Raw genomic sequence first — 22,069 nt, 5'->3', positions numbered from 1 at the left:
AGAGGACACAATGCCTATTAAGCTTATCTTTAATAAATCTGGGCCATGCTGTGGCAGGAGCTGAGCCAGAGCATATGAACACAGCAGAAGAAAGAAGGTTCTGGGACAGCACTTTTCAGGGTCATGGTAGCCCCCAGACACAGGGTAGGTAGCATTTCAAACCCACCCGGGACCCAGTCAACCACAGGTCTCACTAGACCACAGGTCCCTCAAGGTGTAGGAAGGGTCAGACAGGAGGCTGGCGGCCTGGCCCCAGTTGAGGGTTGAGGGGTATGCTCAGAACTCCTCATGCACATTGCGAGCATAGTCCATCAGCTTGCTGCCAGTGAAGAACTCGCTATATTTGAGAATCTCCTCAGGCTCCAGGTGGTGGTTCTGGTTCTCATCAGCAATGGCAATCATCTGTTTGGCTTCATTGAGGGCATTGTATTCGTTCATGGGGTCCATGTAGTTCTGTGAGATCCAGACATAAGTCAGTGGCCTATACCTGACACCTTATCAATAGGGAGGCCCTGTGCCCACAGCCCCCATACCTACATGCTAGCCCAGAGGTCACTTCAGAAATGGGACTAGTATGTGCTTTCTCTTAAGGCCCCATACAGAAGGGGCCTTAAGAATCCCTTAACACAGGGCTGATGATGTAGCTCTGTGATAGAACAACTGTTCAGCATGTTTAAAGGCCCCGAGTTTCATCCTGAGCACCAAAATGAATTCCCAGATGCCTTAAACAGACTAGGGAGTCATTTTCTAAAGGCCAATAGCCCATAGTCAACAGGTTTCACAAGACCTTCCCATCTCTTCACTCTGAGTACTAATGCTGATACCCATTATCTCAGGTCATCATGTAGGCAAGCCCCCTTTCCTTTGGGAACTTACTGAAGGATTAGCCCACATCCTCCAAACACAGGGCCATTCCTGGAACACACCAACATTCATAAGCACCCTTGCTCACCTCCAGCTCCTCCATGGTCACAATCCCATCATGGTCAGAATCAATCAGTTCCTCAAACTCTTTTTTCCTGTCTTTCACCCAATTGTCATCAATGTCTTGGCCTTGCTGGTTCTCAACAGTGCCCACAGGCAAGGAGATGAACTCAGGCAGAGACAGCTGCTTATCGCCATCCTGGTCTATAAGGGTTGGAGGAAGGTAGTGCTTAGCTTGGGCTTTACCTAAAACTCACTGAGTATCACTTAAGAACTTCCTTAGGAACCAAAACAGGACAAGCCCATCTACCCTGGGGCTTATCCCTTTCAGCAGTGTAGTGATCCCAGCCCACTGGTCACCCTCAGGCCTAGAACAATGCCATAGTGGAGACAGGCCTTACCCAAGTCCCGAACAATCTCCTTGACCATGAACTTGAGCATGCCCCGGCTGTGCTCAGGGTGAAGGAATGAAAGGAACTCATCCTCAGTCAGCAGCAAGTCTGCAGGTGGATTGTCTGCCTGATACCAGCGACCTTTGAGGTTCTCAAGGACTTCCTGTGCTGCGGAGAGGCACACTTGTGAATATCCAGACATGCTGGACACTAACGCAAGCACCAGCATGGTTTTACTCTACTCAAACTCAAGAGGGCCATCATTTGCCAAGACTAAGGGTGATAGCCCACCCAGAAGAGCCTGGTCTTTGGGAGGGGACAAACAGAACCCTGAACACTGCCCAGCCCACCTTCCCTGCACACTCCAAGTTGTTTATTCCTCATCAGAAATGGAAATTTCACCGAGACTGGGGCTGACTCAGCCTCACTGACGTCTATAGGAACAAAGGTGTAACTTTTGTTCCTCTCTACGTTTTTTATGTGCATTATCATTCGGAGCATAGAATTCAGAAAACCCAGTTTCTAGAAATGACTGAGGTAGTGAGCAAAGCTTCCCATGGACTCTAGAAATGATTGCCAATGCCTCCTTTAATGTCTCCCATGTTCTCAGGGCACAAGTCAATCTTCTCCCATGTAGGGCTCAACACAGTCAGTGATTATGTCCCACTGCCTAGGCTTCCAAGTCGCTCAGCTCCAAGAGCCACAGGAATCCTTGCCTGCCTTCATGGTCTTACCCCACTGTCCTGAGTCCTCTGGCCACATCCTGACTGTAGCAGCCCTCCATGACCCATTAAGTACCTGATTACCACAGACAGGCCAAGTGGCCTTCATGCATAGTATTTCCTGTGTTAATCTAACCTGACTAACAGGACTCTCTTAAAGGATGATGGGGAATGGGATACATTGGCACAACCCTGTAGTCCCAGCTGACTGGGAGTCTGAAGCAGGCAGCACATTTGAATGATTGTCTCAAAAAAGTAAAAATAAAAACAAAAAAGTGATAGAAGGCAGAGTTCTCTACCAATACTCCCACCATGTGCTGAGGGAGACCCACTGGCATTATACAAAGGAGATTATAAAGCATAGGCCTCCCTTCTAGGATCCTACCAAGTGCTCAAATCACCCCAGACAATCAGAGACCCTTCAGTGGGTTGAGGTCAGGATGTGAATACACAGGTTATAAGTGTTTTAATGATAAATGTCCCTCATAGTGTAGGGCACTTGAACATATGATCCCCAGTAATGCTATTTGGGGAGGTTTAGGAGGTGAGGCCTTGTTGGAGGAAGTATACATTACTAGGGGCAGGCTTTGAGTGTTTACCAGTCTCACTTCCAATTCATGCTCTCTACTTCATACTTGCAGTTCAAGATGTAAACTTTCGGCTTCCTGCTCCTGCCACCATTCTGGACTCTAATCCCTCTGGAACCATAAGCCCAAATAAAGTCCTTTCTATATATTGCTTTAGTCATAGCACTTTTTCACAGCAACAGAAAAGACTAATAGAGAAGTTGGTACTAGACAGAAGGATGTTGCTATGAATAACCTGACCTGTTGGTATGGGGAAGAATGTGGAAGATTTGGGAATTTTGAACTCAAAAAGTATGTAAAAGCTATAAGTAGAGCTTAAAGGGCTATCATTATAGTAGAAGCCTGAAAGACAGTAATGTCAGAAGCAATGCTGTCTGTGGTGGCCCAGCTCAAAAAGTTTCAGAGGGAAACAATATTAGCAACTGGACTAGAGGGTATTCTGGTGATATTTTGGCAAATAATATGGCTGTCTTTTGCCACTGTTCTGAGAACTTGCCCAAAGCTAGATTTAAAAGTAATAGAATAGAAGCTGAAGATTAAGTGATTAAGAGTACTAACTACTTTTCCAGAGGACCCAGGTTCAATTCCCACCATCCATATGGCAACTTACAGTTGTCTGTAACTCCACTTTAAGGGATCTGATATCCTTTTCTAGCTTCCTCGGGCACCAAGAATGCACGTGGTACATATACATATATGTAGGCAAAACACCCACACATTAAAAAAAAAAAAAAAAAAAAAAAAGTAATGGACTAATTTCTTTGGTGGAGTTTGTTTTTTGTTTTTGTTTTTGTTTTTGAAACAGGGTTTCTTTGTGTAACAGCCCTGGCTGTCCTGGAACTTACTTTGTAGACCAGGCTGGAACTAACAGAGATCCACCTGCCTCTGCTTCTCAAGTGCTGGGATTAAAGGTGTGCACCACCACCACCCACCTTGGTGGAAATTTTAAGACAGTAAAATATTTGAATGTGTGGTGTGGTTATTAATACTTATACAGGTCTACAATGAAAAAGAACAAGTGGGGAAGAAAGAAATACAAAATGTACAGTTTGGAGAAGAAAAAAGAAAGAACTAAGAAACTTAATGCCACAGCCAAGACATATGCTGGAAGAGTTTGTAATTTGTTAAAGAGATTAGTGTCATTAAAGAGAGGCCTGCACTGGAACAAAGGGTGCCCTTCATGGAAAGACCCTACTCAGCTAAGCTTCCAACTTACAAAGGGAAAAGGCCTAAGGAATTTTCTGCTCCTAGAAAGAAATAGAAAACAAAAACTACCACTAATGTGGTTCAAGGGGGAACCATTCCAAGCTGGTAACTGAACTTTGTAAAGTCAACCATGTGGTACTGGCTTTAAAAGCCTAAAAGATCCGAGAGTGAAGAAGTGATGATTCTTCCTCTACAGTCTCGGAAAATTGCTGAGGCCAGGCAGCTTGTGTCAGGGAGGTCCTTGCATGAACGCCCTGAGAGGCCATTGAGTAAAACGTAAAAGTGAGCCTGGGTTGTAGTAGAGACCCCAAGATATTGACAATGCCAGACTTGTGGGGTATCTGGCAAGGAGGGCTGTATATAGGCAGTTAAACCAACCCAAGAGAGGCATGTATGCTGCAGGCATAAAAGCAGGAGGGACAGTGCCATCTAAACCCTTTGATATTGACATAAGCTATAGGATTTGGTATTTGCCCTCCTGGATCTCAGTCTTACTTTGGTTCAGTGTTTTTCACTAGGCCTCCCTTCCTCCCTTTTTGAATAGTAATGTATATTCTATGCCATTAGATGCTAGAAGTATATAATTTGCTTTTTTACTTTACAAGGCATTACAATCAACAGATTGCCCTGTGTCTCAGAAGAGACTTTGAACTTTTACACAGTGCCCTATGGGTGATAGAGCACCTTGCTCGTAAAAAAAAAAAAAAAAAAAAAAAAAAAAAAAAAAAAAAAAAAAAACAGGATTCCTGTGAGATTACAGCTGACCTTGTTCAGTCAGCCCAAAAGAAAATGTCTGTTGGGACAGCCCGTCTCACTTTGGGTAAACAATTTCAGGAAGGAGTGCAGACTCACACATAGTCTCCTACAACAACAATTTCTTTATTTCCAACCCCCTCATCCCACCCCTATAAAGGGTTACAGCTAGCTTTTTCTCCTGGCAGACCCCTCAATTTCCCACACAGAAAGGCTGCCTCTCATTGTGTGCGTTAATAAACAGTATTATCTGTTGAGGGTCAGACCCTGATCCTTTTTTGCCCTCTGTCTCTTTACCCTGCCTCAGAAATCTAACAATGGGGAGCTGAGCACAGTGGTGCACACCTTTAGTGTCAGAACTAGGGAGGCAGAAGGTGGATCTCTGTGAGTTCAAGGCCAGCCAGGGCTTGAGAGGCCCTGCCTCAAATAAATAAATAAATAGATAAACAAATAAATTAAGACTATTGAGGTTTTTTTAAATCATACATTATTATTTTTTATAGTATTTTTATTTTATAATTAACTTAATTTCACATCAGCCATGGATTCCCCCATCCTCCCGCCTCCCACCCCCAACTATGGAGATTTTAAAGTTGGACTAAAAGCATTTTGCACTATTGTCATGAGAGTCCCTGAGAACTAGGGACTCTCTAGGAAAATAAAAACAAAAAATAGTCATATGGGTGGAGTAATGTCCTTTAATATACATAAATTTAATCATCTCTCTCCTGCAAACCCCTCCTTGCTTAGTGTGCCTTCCCAGAGACCTTGAAAGATAGACAGAAAGGTCATATTGTGGATTAATCTTTCCAAAATGCTTATGTGAAACATTGTGACATTCCCCCAAGTACTCCTCATCGCCTCCACATCCAGGACATCTTTAGAATCCCACCCTGAGGGCTGGAGAGATGGTTCAGAGGTTAAGAGCACTGGTTGTTCTTCCAGAAGTCCTGAGTTCAATTCTCAGCAATCACATGGTGGCTTACAACCATCTAAAATCAGATCTGATGCCCTCTTATGGCCTGCAGGCATACATGCAGGCAGAACACTGTATATATGATAAATAAATCTTAAAAAAAAAAAAGATTCCCACCCTGAGTTGTTTATTATTAGTATTATTATTAGTTGTTGTTGTTGTTTTGGTTTTTTGAAACAGGGTTTCTCTGTGTAGCCCTGGCTGTCCTGGAACTCAGAGATCTGCCTGCCTTTGATTCTCAAGTGTTGGAATTAGAGGCATACACCTCAGCAGTTTTCTTTATTGTTTTAGATTTACTTGTTTTATTATTTTATGAGTATAAATGTTTTGCCTACATGTATTTGCATGTACCACATATGTGCCTGGTACCCCAGATTCCCTTGCAACCAAAGTTACAGATGGTGTGAGTCACCATGTGGGTGCTGGGAATTGAACCCAGATCTTCTTCAAAAATAACAAATCCTCTTAACCACTGAGCCAACTCTCCAGCCCTTACCACCTTAAGATTTTTAAATAACCAATGGAATTGTAAGTTACCATACACAGGAGATAAAGAAACAAAAATCATTAAAAAAAAAAAAAAAAAAAAAAAAAAAAAAGCTGTTTCACTGTACTTGAGGCTTTTTTTTTTTTAAATGAACATAGTTCATTTGAGCTTATGAATGCACATTAAAGCTGTTTTCCTGAAGAAGCCTTGGTGTTCTGTCTCTTTGATCAGAATCTTACAATCTTTTTTTTTAAAGATTTATTTATTTATTTATTTATTTATTTATTTATTTATTTATTTATTTATTTATTTATTTATTATACAGCATGTATGACTGCAGGCCAGAAAAGGGTATCAGATCTCATTACAAATGGTTGTAAGCCACCATGTGGTTGCTGGGAATTGAACTCAGGACTCTGGAAGAGCAGTCAGTGCTCTTAACCGCTGAGCCATCTCTCCAGCCCCAGAACCTTACAATCTTATATGGTCATGAGACTATGGGGGCCAGGAAATATAATGATTTTAATGAGAAGTGCCTCCCATAATCTAGGCATTTGAACATGCAGTCCTCAGCTGATGGCACTGTTTGGGGAGGCTTAGGAGTTGAGGTCTTGCTGGAAGTAAATCACTGGGAGTGGGCTTTTGAGTACTTAGTCTTGCCTACTTCCAGTTCACTCTCTGCTATATGCTTGTAGTTCAAGATGTGAGTTCTCAGCTTCCTGCTCCTGCCACCATACTTACTATCTGCTGCCTTTATGGACTCTAACCCTCTAGACTCATAAGCCCAAATAAAGTCTTTCTAAGTTGCCTTTGGTAGTGTTTTATCACAATAGAAAAGTAGCTAATACACAGGCTCAAGAAGGTCATATGTGGCTGATTAGGAACCTCAGGTATGGAGATCTTTGACAGTGTAAATTCTAAATACCTCTACTCAGTCCTGAAGGCAGATCAAGCTCCACAGAGACACCCTAGACTCAAGACACAGGAGTGACATGTCTCATTCAGGATACACACCAAGTAAAATGGCCAGAGTCAGACCACATTCCAAAGAAGTCACAGAGGGGATTGCTGTGAGGGCACCATACTCCCTGGTGCGCTGATGCTCTGAAAGGCATCTTCAAAATTGCCAACAACCTTGACAGGCATATACTAGCCTCACCACAGGAACAGGAGAGGGACATTCAGGAAGCTCCAGCAGACAATATGAAATGAAGGACATGTAATGGAAACATAAAACAGAATGAAGTGGAGGAAAATCACACAATCTCTTTGGGAGGGAAGAAGAGAATAACTGATTAGCCATGTAGGATTCCTCGCACCAACAACTGCCAGTACTGGGAAAGCTAAGGCAGAGAAAGTGCTTTAAGTTCAAGGCTCTTGTGAGATCTTGTCAAAAAAAGAAAGAGAGGGGAAAGAAAAGAAAGAAAAAGAAAAAAAAAGCTGGGCAGAAGCAGGCAGATCTCTGAGTTTGAGGCCAATCTGTTCTACAGTTCAAGTTCTTGGACAGTCAGGCCTACATAGAGAAATCCTGTCTCAAAAAATAAAATTAAATTAAAAAAAAAAAAAAAGGAAGAGGAAAGAAATACAGGTGAAAAAAAAAGGACAGAAGTAAAGTACTGGTCATCATGGTACATGTGGGTGATCATGGTCTGTAAATGTTTCCAGGGTTTCTGTGCTCCTAGGTGTGAGGTGCTACTTTGTATACTGTGGCCTCTATTGAGGTCAGCTGCACAGACAAACTGAGGAGGTAGAGCATAGATGTACAGTGTGTATATCTGCCAAGAACTATATATAATGTGACCAACCCATAAGTGACATATTGGAAGTAACAGGACACCACATGTCCTTACCCTCCACAGAGCCAGATAAGGGCTATGAATGAATCACCACATATGGCCAGGGAATGAGGTGAAGGGGAAGGGGTCCGGGACTGGAGGCAGCAACAAAGTCCTTTAGTTATGCTTTACAAATCAGCTATCCAGACTTCCCTTCCTGACAAATGCCCCTGAGGCTTCCTATTGCCCCCAGCTTTCTCGGAGTCCTGTTCCATGTCCCAAAGACCAGCATATCTGACATTACCTCCAAACCAGAATGTCCACATCTCCATTTGGAAGTGATGTCACTCTTGAGGTCCCAGGGCACGCTGAATGTTGTGGATGTCATTACCCAGCTCTGGTGACTCAAGGCCTTGACAAAAGCTGTTCCCTCTATTAAAGATCTCTTACTGGATTCAGGTCCTCCCTGCCTCTACTTTAAAGCTCCAAATCTCAAGTCTCAAGCCAAGGCAGAGTCAGTCCCCCACTCTTAGCCCACCCACCCTATGGCAGCAGCACTCACTCTCCTCATCCACTTTGAGCTCCTCGTGGTTCCTGATGGCATCAGCAATTTCCCTCTCATTGTGGCCTTTGCTTGCCAAAAACTTCACTTTATATTCATCCCAGGACACATGGCCTAAAAAGAGATCACTCTGTCAAGATATTTAGCAAGAAAGGTTGGTCATGAAAAAGACAGTTATTTTAGGACATCTGCTATAAATCCTTGGGCCACAGGCAGCCACAGGGCAGGGGTACAAACTCCTCTGTGCTGACTGCCTAGTACTAGGGAAGGCTGAGGATATGTGCAGCTCCAGATATCTTGCCAAGTGGCATTCAGGGGCAAAGCAACCAGTACCCAGTCCACAGCTTTAGTCAGCACCCTATATCCACTTCCTCACAGTAGAGTCAGCTGGAACTTTTATCCCTCGGGGTCAAGAGAGATACTAGCTGGCCGCACATGGTGTGAGAACACCAGGGAGGCATCCCAAACTTTTAAGAGCTACTGGGTTTTTTGGTTTATTGAGAAGTAGTCTCAGTATGTAGCCCAGGCTGGTCTTGTTTTAGTCTCCTGAACACTGAGATTGTAAACTAGGATCTAGAATTACTTTTCAATTAAAATACTTTAATTGAATGGCTTGAGGAGTAAAGCATCTCCTCTGCAAGCATGAAGACCAGAATTTGAATCCCTAACTTCTATGTAAAAGCTGGGTAGATGTGGAGGCCCATCTACAATCCCAGCACTGAGAGGCAGACAGGGACTCCCTGGCACAAGCTGGCTAGTTAGGCTAATGGAATCGGTGAGCTCTGGACTCGAAATACCCAATGCTAATTCCAGCTCCCAGATATATGCACAGTTGTGCCCACCCACACACATGAATACACATACACACAGAATTTTACAAAAAAAAACACTTAGGTCAGTGTGGTACTTGCTGTGTCCTTTAGTTCCAACAAGCACACAGCGTACTGTCAGAAACTAACTCATGCCTTGAGCATCCCTACTCCTACTGTATCCTCTTCCACCTTTCTGTCCCTTGGCCTGGGGATATCTGTCAGGTCCTTCCCATAAGGCTAGAGTTTCCTGCCTGACTTCTCCTAGCTCTGCTACTTGGGTCCACTGTACCGTCACCATCAGGGTCCACAGCCCCAAAGTGTAGCTTGTTTTCCTTAACAGCCTCCTGGAAGTGCTCTGCTGTTTTCTCCATAATCCAGTGTTGCATCTCCTTAGCGCTGATCCTCCGGTCAGTGTTCACATCTACCCTAAAAGCAGGTAAATGACAAGCATCAGACCAGGCTCTAGGACCCTCAACAGAAAGGCAAATGCTGCTGGTTCCAGGAATTACACAGGTAGCTATGAACCTGCCACAAAAAGCAACTCATTCCATTTGGAAGTGTTATAAAAACCCAAAGGCTAGGCACTCAACTAGGGGCCACCAGAGAGGATCAGGGGCTGTCAGAAAGATTGTAAGGGAACAATTAAATCAGGCGCTGCTACTTGAGGACATAAAAGACCATCACCAGGAAGAAACTCTCTCCACTTAAGGTAAAATGGGAAGAATCATAATTCTTCATTTAATTATTCATTAATAATCATTTAATTAGTAATTAATTAATTAATTAATTAGGTTTTTCTAGGAAAGGTTTTTCTGTGTAGTCTTGGCTGTCCTGGAACTCGCTATGTAGAGCAGGCTGGCCTCGAACTCACAGAGATCTACCTGCCCCTGCCTCCCATGTGCTGGAATTAAAGGTACCACCATATCCAGCTCATAACCCTTCTAATCACAGCAAAGTTTAAATACTTTAGATAAATCACACAAACACCTTCACATGCAAAGGTATAGCAAAGTCCTTTCAGAAACCTAACATTTTGTCCAAGGATAGAACAAGGTCTTAGTGAAAGAGACCTTGGGACTTGAGGATAGATTATAGGAATCCCTAAACACACTTAGTAGAAAGAATGTCAGGAAGAGTCTGTGTCAGGGCCAGTGAAATGGCTCAGTGGAAAAGGACACTTGCCACCAAGCCTGACAATCTGAGTTTTATGCCAGGAACCTACACGGTAGAATGAGAGAAACAACTCATGCAAGCGTCCTCTATCTTCATAGATGGCGTCCTCTCTCTCTCTCTCTCTCTCTCTCTCTCTCTCTCTCTCTCTCTCTCTCTCTCTCTCACACACACACACACACACACACACACACACACACACACACACACACACACACACACACACAGAGTAAATAATAAATAAAAATGGACAGTCCTTATGAGCTGAACTGCTATGAAGTTTAGTTCAGTCTGCCCACCTGAACCCTAACTCAGAAAGTTGCAACTTTCTGGTTTTCTTTTCTTTTGTCTCTTTCTTTTGGACACTCAGAATCTAAGTATGCTTTTTCTGATCCTTCTTTACTCTTTCTCTAAAGCCCCTTACCTCCATACTATGTGGCTGTCTGTTGCCATGTGGTAGACCTCCATGCCAGTAACTCAAATGGCATAGCTTTTTTCTCTCTCTTGCATGCTTCTCTTCAGTCAACTGCTGAGATTTACAGTTTGCCTTCCCTGGGTTATTTTTCTTTTAAACTCTAATAAAATCGTTCTCAAGCTTCAAAAAATAAGTAAATGCAAAACTTAATAAGAAAAGGAGGGGGGGAGACAAACATGGCTGCAGAAACCTTTAGCCTAGCACTGAGGAAGCAGAGAGAGCAGATGTGATGGTGCATATCTTTAATCCTAAGATTTGGGAGGCAGAGGCCAGTCTACATAGTGAGTTCCAGGATAGTCAGAGTTATATAATAGAGAGATTCTATCTCACAAAAAAAAAAAAAAAAAAGAAGAAGAAGAAGCAAGCAAGTAAGCAAATAAGCAAACAGAAGCAAGTTGATCACTTGTGAGTTCAAGGCCAGACAGGGTTACACAATGAGATCTTATGTAAGAAAAAAGAAAGGTGGGAGGGAGAGAAGGAGGGAAAGTATGAGATCAAGGGAGCCTATGTCCTCCTCCCCCATCAGCTCTTGACCTATTGGGTTGTCAGACCTTTTCCCAGACAGCCCTGGGCCATCCCTACTCTACTTGGAATTATAACTTGCTGGGTCCATTCCACTTTCCATTTGGCCTGACTTCATGCTTTTCAATTAATAGGGCCTATAGTTTGAAAAGTCATGCACAAAATCCTGAAGAGGTAGGCTGGGGGCAGAAGTCTATCCTGAGGTCTTCTTGGCCATGAGGGCCTAGACATCGGCTTTGGCCCTACAAGTCCTATCAAAGTATAAGGTGCTAGACAGAGCAGTGTTTTTCAACCTTCCTAATGCTGTGACCCTTTAATACAGTTCTTCATGCTGTGGTGAGCACCAACCATAAAATTATTTTCCTTGCTACTTCATAACTATAATTTTGTTACTGTTATGAATCATAGTGTAAACGTCTTGTTTTCCAATGGTCTTAGGCAACCCTTGTGAAAGGGTCATTAGATCCCCAAAGGAGTGGTGACCCACATATTGAGAATTAATGTGCTAGAGGAACAGCTTATAGCAGCTGGATTATCATTTCAAATGCTGTATCCCTTGACATGCATCTGTGGGGGACACATGAGACACCTACTTGGAAAAGATGACCATCAGCTTCCTCCGGCTTCTCCTTGGCTCTGAGTCCTCATCAAACCCATCCATGTCCTTCCCCAGGAAAACCTCCTGGTGGAAGTCCCTGTTCAGATGTCCATCCATCTCTAGTTTCACCCCATTCAAGTGGTCTGGGGGTAGGATCTCATTTTCCTCCCTGTTGGCTGCTCTTTCCCGAGTGGATGAGTGGTTGGCAGGTCTAGCAGATGCATCCATCAAGAAGACAAGGCCCAAGAGCCAGAGGCCATGAGCAGCCAGACCACAGAGGGAATTCTGCCTGGACGTCATTGCCACCAGCCAGACCATGGGACTCCTGCAAGGTGTGAACCAGAAGTAGCAGTAAGGAAGAAAGGGAAATCACAGCTCAAACTAGAGCCTGAGATACTACAAAGGTTCTGAGTTGCTAGCACTGCCAGGAAAGTTGAAGGTTGATGGCAGGCTCAGCCTGACAGTCTACAAAGAAGACAGACCAGGCCCGGTGGTAATGGCACATCCCAACACTCAGTGAATCTCTATGTGTTCGAGGCCAGCCTGGTTTACAGATCAAGATTCAGGACAGCCAGGGCTACACAGAGAAACATTGTCTGGGGGGCAGGGAGGGCATAATTATTTTATAACATGATTTAATAATCAGGACCAACTACATATTCAAGTGGGGTATGACGGCATTTATCTTTAATCCTAGTACATAGGAGGTAGTCACAGGTGGATCTCTATGAGTTCAAGACCAGTCTGATCTAACAATGTAAGCTGAGTCAGTCATGGATAAACAGTAAAATCCTGTCTCAAAAAACAAAATCCACAGCCGGGCGGTGGTGGCGCACGCCTTTAATCCCAGCACTCGGGAGGCAGAGGCAGGAGAATCTCTGTGAGTTCGAGGCCAGCCTGGGCTACCAAGTGAGTTCCAGGAAAGGTGCAAAGCTACACAGAGAAACCCTGTCTCGAAAAACCAAAAAAAAAAAAAAAAAAAAAAAATCCACACATATGGAGCTGGGACTGTAGCGCAGTGGTTAGTAGTACCATAGGAAAAAAGATGAAGAGGGAAAAGGAAAAAAAAAGACAACAAACGATATTTTTACTTTTAAAAAAGAAACTGGAGGAGGGCTGGAGAGATGGCTCAGAGGTTAAGAGCACTGTCTGTTCTTCCAGAGGTCATGAGTTCAATTCCCAGCAACCACATGGTGGCTCACAACCATCCATAATGAGATCTGGTGCCCTCTTCTGACATGCAGGTGTATATGCAGACAGAACACTGTATACATAATAAATAAATACATCTTTTTTTTTAAAAAAAAAAAAAAAAAAAAAAAAGAAAAGAAAAGAAAAGAAAAAAGAAACTGGAGGAATGTTCTTTGGGCTGCCAACCAGCTCCCAAATAAAGACACAGAGACTTATTAATTATGAATGCTCAGTCTTAGCTTAGGCTTGTCCCATTAGCTTTTTTTGTTTGTTTTGTTTTTTGTTTTTGTTTTTCAAGACAGGGTTTCTCTGTGTAGTTTTAGTGCCTGTCCTGGATCTCACTCTGTAGCCCAGACTGGCCTTGAACTCACAGAGATTCCACGTGGCTCTGCCTCCTGAGTGATGGGATTAAAGGCCACCACCGCCCAGCCCATTAGCTCTTTTAATTTAAGCTGTTTCTATTCATCTACATTTTGCCTTGAGGCTTTCTTTCATTCTGTATGTCCTACTTTCCTGATTCCTCTGTGTCTATCTGTCTGGCCACTGGCATCTCCCTGTCGTCTCTTTTTCTTTCTCCTTGATCCTAAATTCCTCCTCCTACTTAATCTCCCTGCCTGGAAGTTCCACCTATACCTCCGCCCTGGCTATTGGCCATTCAGCTTTTTATTAGACCAATCAGGTGCCTTAGGCAAGTAGGGTAAAACAGCAACACATCTTTACATAGCTAAACAAATGCAACATACATCTTTGCATAGTTAAACAAATATTCTGCAACAGAGGAATGCACTTGGCCAGGCTGAAGTTCCAACTCAAATTTGTTACTACTTCCAGGTGCTGATCTATCCAGTACCTTACCCCCACATACCAACAGTATAGCCTGCCAACAATACAGCAAAGCAAATCTGACCTCATCCATCCCTGATTACTATTACAGTATTTAGCATATGGCTGTGGTCACTCACTCTCCAGATCCCAACTTGAACACCAAGCTCTGAGACCTTGGTTAAGTAATCTGACTTCCCTGTGTCTGTTTCTCACTAATCATCCCATAGTTTCCACCTCAGTGTTTTGTGTGGAGTGGGGACCTATGTACACTCTGTGCTGGACCTATGTACACTATGTGCTGAACAACTGAAAATTGTGGTCATCAGCAAACACTTGTACCAACCCAGCAGAGACTACACATCTATATACATATACATCTATACTTGTGCCTGCATCAACGTATTTCTTCACTCATGTTCACCAAGAAACATTAGTAAAGTTGAAGTGTCCAGTAAGTCTTATTTGACCAGAACATGGAAAACACATTTTTCTTCCCACAGTCTATCTTCTTGCCTATTTGCTGGCCTTCCGAGTGCAACCTAGTCCCACCTATGTGTGGGAGCTGTCTCCCGTTCTGCCCCTGGAAAAGACTCTGTCTGACTTAGTTTCTTTATCCCAACATTGCCAAGCTATTAAAACCTAAAAGACATTCAATCAATGCTGTCTCCAGAAACACTAAATATTACTCAAAAGCATAGAGTAAAGCCAATGAAACAGTACTTAGGATGTGTCCTGGGATGTTGTACAGCTTGCCAATAGCCAGGAGCTAAAGGAGTCTGTTGTTACTCAGGGCAAGAAGCCCTGAGATATAGCTGTATTCCTCATGTTTCTATTCTTCTGACCATGTAAACACCAGAACCAAGGCAACTTCCTCCTAGTATTAACTGTACTTTGCTCCTTTAAAGAACAAAGTTCTCATTGTAACTATTTTGATAAACTATGTGGAACAGTCAGTTACTCATACATCTTACAGAAAATGCAACCAAAAGCAACCAGGACTCCATCAGCTGACTTTCTCACATTGGTTCAGTTTTTTTTCCTTGCCCATGCTAGACAAGTTTTCTGCCATGGAACAACATTCCCCACTACTATCCCACAATGGTTATTTATCTTAATGCAAAAGTTTGCCACATGGCTAAACAAGTTGGGCAGCTGCTTCCTCCCCACCTGACCTGAAATCCCTAAGTCAGGATTTCAAGGAGCTTTATCTTGTCATAGCCCCTACACACATCAGGTTCTCAACAAGTAGTCAACAGAGAAGATACTAACACCTGCAGTGAAGGTGACAATGGTACCTCTTGACCTGTCATCAATCGTAGTCCAATGACGTTTACCAAAGTAAGTCACAAATGTTCTAGTTTATGATTAGTTGTTAATCTCTCCCTGGGCCTACTTTATAAACTAAATTTTGCTGTAACTATGTATAGGAATAAACCTGTGGTTTCAGGGGGGTTTTGTTGTTGTTTGTTTGTTTGTTTTGGTTTTTCAAGACAGGGTTTCTTTGCGTAGCTCTGGAGCCTATCCTAGAACTCGCTCTGTAGACCAGGCTGGCCTCAAACTCACTGAGATCCGCCAGCCTCTGTGCTGGGAATAGGGGTGAGCCACTTCTGCCGGGCTGAGGTTTCAGGTTTCAGGCACCCACAGGATGGTTGGGGGAATACTTGTACTTCTTTGCAACCCTTACATTACAATTCCAGTGAAACATTTCTTTTTGTTTGCTTGCTTTTGTTTTTGTTTTGAAACAGGGTCTCACCATGTTGCCTTGCTTGGCCAGGAATGTGCTCAGTAGACCAGGCTAGTCTTGAAAGTGTGGCAAACCTCCTGCATGCTGGGATTACAGGCAAGAGGATCAAGAGTTCAAGACCAACCTCAGATACATAGTAAATTCAGGCCAATCTGGGCTACATGGGACCCTGTCTCAAAACGAACAATAGCAACAACAAAAGGAGAAAATAAAGAAAAAAATCAGAAGAAAAAAGACCATCACAATCTAAAAAACAACAACATCTTCTAAAACAGTCCAAAAACTGTTAGGGGCTGGTATCTTAGCCCAGGAGTAGCGCATTTGCCCAGCATTTGTGAGGTCCTGGATTCGATCTCCTCCAGCAACACAAAAATAAGAATGTAAATAAAAATAAATAAAAGATCTGTCAATTTAGGAACTGCACTCGATAGTACCAAAGAGAACTACCACCAGAGCCGGGCCAGGTATGAAGGTTTTACACAGGCCTTCGATTTCCAACTCGTACTACTAGAACTCATGGCGCACATTTTACCGAAGATGAAACCGAGTTAAAGATGCTGGACCTCAAGTTGAGGGCACAACGTCAGCCGGTAACAGAGCCCCGAGCCTCAATCGCCCGCGGCACCAAGAGTTCCGGAAGAAGCAGCCGGGCAAGAGGGCGGGCGCACTCTTAACAAGGAGATCGAGGGGTCAAGCGGGCTGAGACCCAAAGCAACCCAAATAGTGGACGAGTGGCCTTCAAGCCCGCCCCTCACAAAGCAGCTTCAGGGACCCCCCTCACTCACCCCCGGCTTTCTGATGCGCCGGGTCTGGGGAGCGCAGCTGGGCGCCCGCGAAGTCGTACGCGGACCTAGGCTCAGGCCGCCGCCATCTTTCTTCCGGGAAAGGGCGAGAAAGACAACCAGGAACCGTGAGAGGTGGCACGGCCTCAGGCGTGAATCTCGGCGCCGCCATCTTTTTCATGGGCGGAAGCAGCCGCTGAGAAACAACCAATAAAAATGGCGCGCATGGTCACGTGTCAAGGATCCTTGACCTAGGCCTCGCCTTCAACAACGCCCTGGATGTCAGATCCTGGAAGTCCAAGCACTCAGTCACTGGGTGCTTTGGGACTCCTCCTACCACTACCAGACCAAGCCCGCAATGTGGGTCTCCGAGTAGCGTAGAGGCCTTCCAGCCTCCGCGCCTGCGTACTCGGCGCCCTCCCTCCCGCACCATGAAGGTACTCCGGCGCGCATGGCGGCGCCGAGTGGTGCTGGCCCTAAGCGGCCTGGCGTTTTGCAGCACCACTCTGTTGTATTTGGCGCGCTGTGCTTCCGAGGGCGAGACGCCCGCAGCCGCTGGAGCCCCTCAACCCCGCGATAAGGCCTTCCTGGCAGTGCTAGTGGCCAGTGCGCCCCGCGCGGTTGAGCGCCGCAGCGCGGTGCGCAGCACGTGGCTGGCACAGGGGAGGCGCGGCGGCCCTAAGGACGTGTGGGCGCGCTTTGCTGTAGGCACCAGTGGCCTGGGCACAGAGGAGCGGCGCACTCTTGAGCTCGAGCAAGCACAGCACGGGGACCTGCTGCTGCTGCCCGCCCTGCGCGATGCCTACGAAAACCTCACGGCCAAGGTCCTGGCCATGTTGACTTGGCTGGACGAGCACGTGGACTTCGAGTTCGTGCTCAAGGCGGATGACGACTCCTTTGCACGCCTGGACGCCCTATTGGCAGAGCTACGCGCACGTGAGCCTGCACGTCGCCGTCGCCTCTATTGGGGCTTCTTTTCTGGGCGTGGGCGAGTCAAGCCCGGAGGTCGCTGGCGAGAAGCTGCCTGGCAACTCTGCGACTACTACCTGCCCTATGCTCTGGGTGGTGGGTACATCCTCTCTTCGGACCTGGTGCATTACCTGCGCCTCAGCCGCGAATACCTGCGCGCGTGGCACAGTGAAGATGTATCGCTGGGCGCCTGGCTGGCACCAGTGGATGTGCAGCGGGAGCATGACCCACGCTTCGACACAGAGTACAAATCACGGGGCTGCAGCAATCAGTACCTGGTGACACACAAACAGAGCCCGGAGGACATGCTGGAGAAGCAACAGACGCTGCTTCACAGGGGCCGATTGTGCAAGCAAGAGGTGCAGTTGCGCCTCTCCTATGTCTATGATTGGTCAGCGCCACCCTCCCAGTGCTGCCAGCGCAAGGAGGGCATTCCCTGATGTCATTGCATGTGCTGTGGCCTCTCTGGTCACAGGCCAAGCTGCCTGGACAATCTGGCCAATTGTCTGGGGTGAGCCTGGTTTATCCAATTACTGTTGAGGCCTTGGGACCTCAGTCCACTTACTGATGGCCAGAGGCAGCTATCAACATCTAGTCCATGCCCTGGAGGGTGTGCTCATTAGTGGTCTTGTGTAAGACCTGTCCAGGGGCATCTGGTTATGGATTTGTAGATTGCATATGCACCCCACACACACCTCCAGCCAGTGTAATGCCACCTATGAGCCATCTGAGGTGTGAGGGCAGGGGTCCTCCTCACTTGATGAGTTTATAGTACTGAATTCTGTCTCTACTTACACTATGCAGCTCACTGCCCATCTTGAACATTCTGCACAGCCCTGTCTGCAGAGTGACCTGCAGACTGTATTGAATTTATCTGTGTATTGCCATCAAAATGTTATTTGCCTAAATGGTCATTGTATTGTTTGGACAAAGTTCCATTCTGTTGTGTCTCCTGTCTTTATCCTTTGTCATGTACAAGTCTGACATTTGACTTGATTTTCAAGTCAGCTAGCTTAGATAGTATTTTTGTCTCTGAAGATAGTTTGGTAAATATAATTCAGTTTGGTTGAAACTTATTTATAAATACTGTAAACTTGTGTAGATAAGAATTTTAAATTGAAAGCTGTGTGGTGGTGGTGGTGGTGGTGGTGGTGGTGGTGGTGGTGGTGGTGGTGGTGGTGGTAGTAGTAGTGCAGGTGCACACCTTTAATCCCAGCACTTGGGAGGCAGAGACAGGCAGATCTCTGAGTTTGAGGCCAACCTACTCTGCAGAGAGAGTTTCAGGACAGTCAGGGCTACACAGAAAAACCCTATCTCAACCCCCATCCCACCCCCAAAAAAATTAAGTTGAGAGTGTACAAGTCTTGATTTTTGTTAACTATTTAAGAAAAATGCTTTATTGTCAGAACTTATATCTTTGGATTAATCTATCAACAACCTGAGTGGCCAACCCCACCGCTGGGTGTGTGTAAAACAGAAGATTGTTTCAACTGTCCATTTCTCTTTCAGGTTTACACATAAGTCCCTTCATTTTTGTTTTTTCTGAACAGACTACTTTTAAGGCTTTTCAGAGAGCATGAGCTTATGGACTGTAAGGCAATCAGCAATCAGGATGTCCACACAAAGTTTGCCTTTCAGATATGCTTGGTTTATTCACACAAACATTCCTAACAATATCATGTCAATATACAAGTTAAACAGATGTCTCAGCTGGGTGGTTATAGCACATGCCTTTAATCCCAGCACTTGGAAGGCAGAAGCAGGTGGATCTCTATGAGTTCGAGACCAATCTGGTCTACTAATTGAGTTCCAGGACAGTCGGGGCTACACAAAGGGACCCTGTCTCAAAAACCAAGGGGAAAAAATTGCTGCTGTAGGGTTCCACTGAGTAACCTCCAGTGAATACATTTTTGAAGTGTGCAGGCTTGACCACTGCCCACTGTGAAGTCCTTCAGTTGTGGTAGACTGGGAGGATGGCACTGGTAGAAGTCCAGGAGGTCCTTGAGAATATAGGCCAATGGTTAGCACTGACAGGCAGGCCAAAATGGGCCAAGCAATAGTGCCACAAGTTCAGCGGTCACTGAGGCCAGGGCCACAAAAATAGTCTCAAGTCCTCTTGGTATCAACACAGGCTATAGGAGGCTTGTTGCAGGAGCTTGGCAGTGTGACCCTAGAGACCATTCCAAACTAATTTTTGTGTCATTTCATTGGGAAGTCACTTTGGATAACAGTTCATTGGCATATCAACACCACCTTCTGGTTAGCTTATTAGCATATCAAGGCCCATCCTGAGCTGCCATTTGGGCTGCCAGGGGGCTGGCTCTTACCAAAGCTGTCTGGTGACAAACTCAAGCATCATATTATTTCAGGTCACACAAAATGACTTTTGAGTTACACAACATGGTTTTTAAGCTGTGTCCCATACAAGCTTCCAAAAAGGCCTCCAGATTCCCTTTTCTCATTCAGCAAAGTTCCAGAAATCCAAACCCTTGAAGAGGTGAGGAGACTTTTCAGATTCTGCTTTAAGGAAATAGTATTGCTACCTAGCACCCCAACCACACGAACTATAACAGCTAATATTGCATAACCCCTTTTAATATAAAAAAAATTAATGGTATACTTATAAAAATATAAGGTGGTTCCAGGATAAATGGGCAATCTGAGCTGGACTTAACCTCTAGCTTTGGATGATGATGTTGCAATCTCTGCTATTTTAATGGGACCAATGTTTGGGGTTTTTTTGGTTTTAGAGTTTGTTTTGTTTTTGTTTTTGAGACAGGGTCTAGATATATAGCCTAGACTGGATTTGAACTCAATCCTCCTGCCTAATCCGAGTACTGGGATTACAGGCATAAACTAACAAGCCCAGTTTATATCAAATTGTTGGTTTGTTTGTTTGTTTGTTTGTTTTGGTCTGTGTAGCCTGGGTGTATTCCTGCCTGGCCTCTGCTGTCCCATCTGGGGTACTGTGGATGGGGAGAGACATGCTGACTGCCTGTCATCAACTTGCTTTTAAATTCTCAGGCTGTGAACTTGAGCGTGTTTGGATTCTTCCTTTTCCTTTCTTTTATTCATCTGTCGTCGCCCCCACCCCCTGCCCCCTTTTTTAAAACCATGCCTCATTGGGTTATTTTCTTTAAAGATAGAATATTTAGTACTGGAGTATAAAGCCCTGGATCTGAAAGAAGGGTGCTCTTATTAGTGATTGTGATTCTCCTAAATTTTTATAGTGTGAGGTAATCAAGTTTTGAGGCCTATAGGAATCAGATTAGGACGCCTAATACACTTTCTGCTGGGTTCCTGAAGATAGAATGAGCTGGCCTGTATATACATTGTTCTTAAGAGTCTGTGAGATCCAATGGGACTTAAAGGAGCCATGCCCTCTGTGGTAGTTTGAAAAAATGGCCCCCATAGGCCCATAGGGAGTGGCACTATTAGGAGATGTGGCCATGTTGGTGTAGGTGTGACTTGGTTAGAGGAGGTGTGTCACTGTGGACGGGCTTTGAGGTCTCAGAAGCTCAAGCCAGTTCACTTCCTGCTGCCTGCAGATCAAAATGTAGAACTCTGAACTACCTCTCCAGCACCACATCTGCCTGCACACCACCATGTTTCCCGCCATGATGATAATGTACTAAACCTTTGAACTGTAAGCCAGCCCCAATTAAATGTTTCCCTTTATAAGAGTTGCTGTGGTCATGATATCTCTTCACAGCAGTAAAACCCTTAAGACATGTTCACAGGGCTGGTGGCTTTCTAGAGATGTTAATAGCAGGACCAAGACTCATACCAACCACTTTCTCCTGAGATGTTTCACCTGAACCTTGGGATTGTTTGAGGAATGGTTAGGTCTCTGTCCTTCAGATAAAGAAATGAGCTTGAAAAGACTGAACAACATGGAGGGCCATGTGGCCATAGGCAGCCAGGACTCAAGCTAAGGGCTCCAGACGACTGTACAGAAAACATGGCACAGTACTAAAATAAAGGATAGAAAGTCTATAGATGTCCACAGTTTATGTAGGCTGCAGAGATGATTCAGTCAGTATAGTACTTGCCATGTAATCATGAGGACCAGAGTTTGACCTCTACCCCTGGCACCCACGTAAAAAGCTGGGTGTGGTGGTATGGGTTTGTAATCCCAATATGAAGGGGGGCAGAAATAAGAATGTCCCTGAGACTGGCCAGCCAGACTATCAAGATCCCCAGGACCCAATATAAGAACCTGTCTCAAAAATAAAACAAGGTAGACAACTCTTGAGATATACTCAAAGTTGACCTCTATCTAGCCTCCATGCAAAAACAAAACCCCATTTATTTTTTATTTTATTTTATTTTATTTGCTAACTTTTTCAGGATGTTATGTGATACTATTTCTGGGTGGACAGACATCTACTCATTACACTGTGTCCATGGAAACATGAGGAAGGAGAGAGCTTGTGAAACAGCAAAGCCTTTAATAAGTCTTCACACAAGTGTGGTTGCTGATCAATCAGAGCTGCAGGGCAAGGACTGAGGAGCATTGTTTCTCCTGGCAGCCCTGAAAAGGGGCAGAAGCAGGGTTTCCAAGCATAAATACCATAAACATCTGTTGCCAAGTCAC

The 22,069-nt window shown here is 44.8% G+C and overlaps 2 protein-coding genes across 2 annotated transcripts; one reads left to right on the top strand and one right to left on the bottom strand.

The window, feature by feature from the left end:
• Positions 1 to 11: 11 nt before the first annotated feature.
• Sdf4 (stromal cell derived factor 4) lies at positions 12 to 16,645 on the bottom strand. Its single transcript, XM_006992343.4, has 7 exons — positions 16,507 to 16,645; positions 11,957 to 12,286; positions 9,486 to 9,622; positions 8,385 to 8,498; positions 1,326 to 1,484; positions 953 to 1,128; positions 12 to 453 (listed from the first exon to the last, which is right to left on the bottom strand). The coding sequence occupies exons 2-7, from the start codon at positions 12,277 to 12,279 to the stop codon at positions 277 to 279; spliced, it is 1,086 nt and encodes a 361-aa protein (XP_006992405.1). The 5' UTR covers positions 12,280 to 12,286; positions 16,507 to 16,645; the 3' UTR covers positions 12 to 276.
• A 289-nt stretch (positions 16,646 to 16,934) lies between these two features.
• B3galt6 (beta-1,3-galactosyltransferase 6) lies at positions 16,935 to 21,153 on the top strand. The gene has a single exon (XM_006992345.4). It carries the CDS (start codon positions 16,935 to 16,937, stop codon positions 17,910 to 17,912), a length of 978 nt encoding a protein of 325 aa, XP_006992407.1. The 3' UTR covers positions 17,913 to 21,153.
• The last annotated feature ends 916 nt before the right edge of the window (positions 21,154 to 22,069 follow it).

This window comes from Peromyscus maniculatus, chromosome 2 (assembly GCF_049852395.1).
Source record: "Peromyscus maniculatus bairdii isolate BWxNUB_F1_BW_parent chromosome 2, HU_Pman_BW_mat_3.1, whole genome shotgun sequence".
Lineage (NCBI taxonomy): Eukaryota > Metazoa > Chordata > Mammalia > Rodentia > Cricetidae > Peromyscus > Peromyscus maniculatus.
This window is presented reverse-complemented; position numbering and strand designations above follow the sequence as displayed.

What these genes read in the sequence shown, in the direction of transcription:
- Sdf4 (XM_006992343.4), bottom strand. Translation starts at nt 12,279, where the DNA reads ATGGTCTGGCTGGTGGCAATGACGTCCAGGCAGAATTCCCTCTGTGGT. An exon ending in CTGATGGTCATCTTTTCCAA is followed by an intron (nt 9,623 to 11,956) that starts GTAGGTGTCTCA and finishes ACCTGCTTTTAG; the next exon opens with GGTAGATGTGAACACTGACC. An exon ending in TGACCATGGAGGAGCTGGAG is followed by an intron (nt 454 to 952) that starts GTGAGCAAGGGT and finishes TGGATCTCACAG; the next exon opens with AACTACATGGACCCCATGAA.
- B3galt6 (XM_006992345.4), top strand. Translation starts at nt 16,935, where the DNA reads ATGAAGGTACTCCGGCGCGCATGGCGGCGCCGAGTGGTGCTGGCCCTA.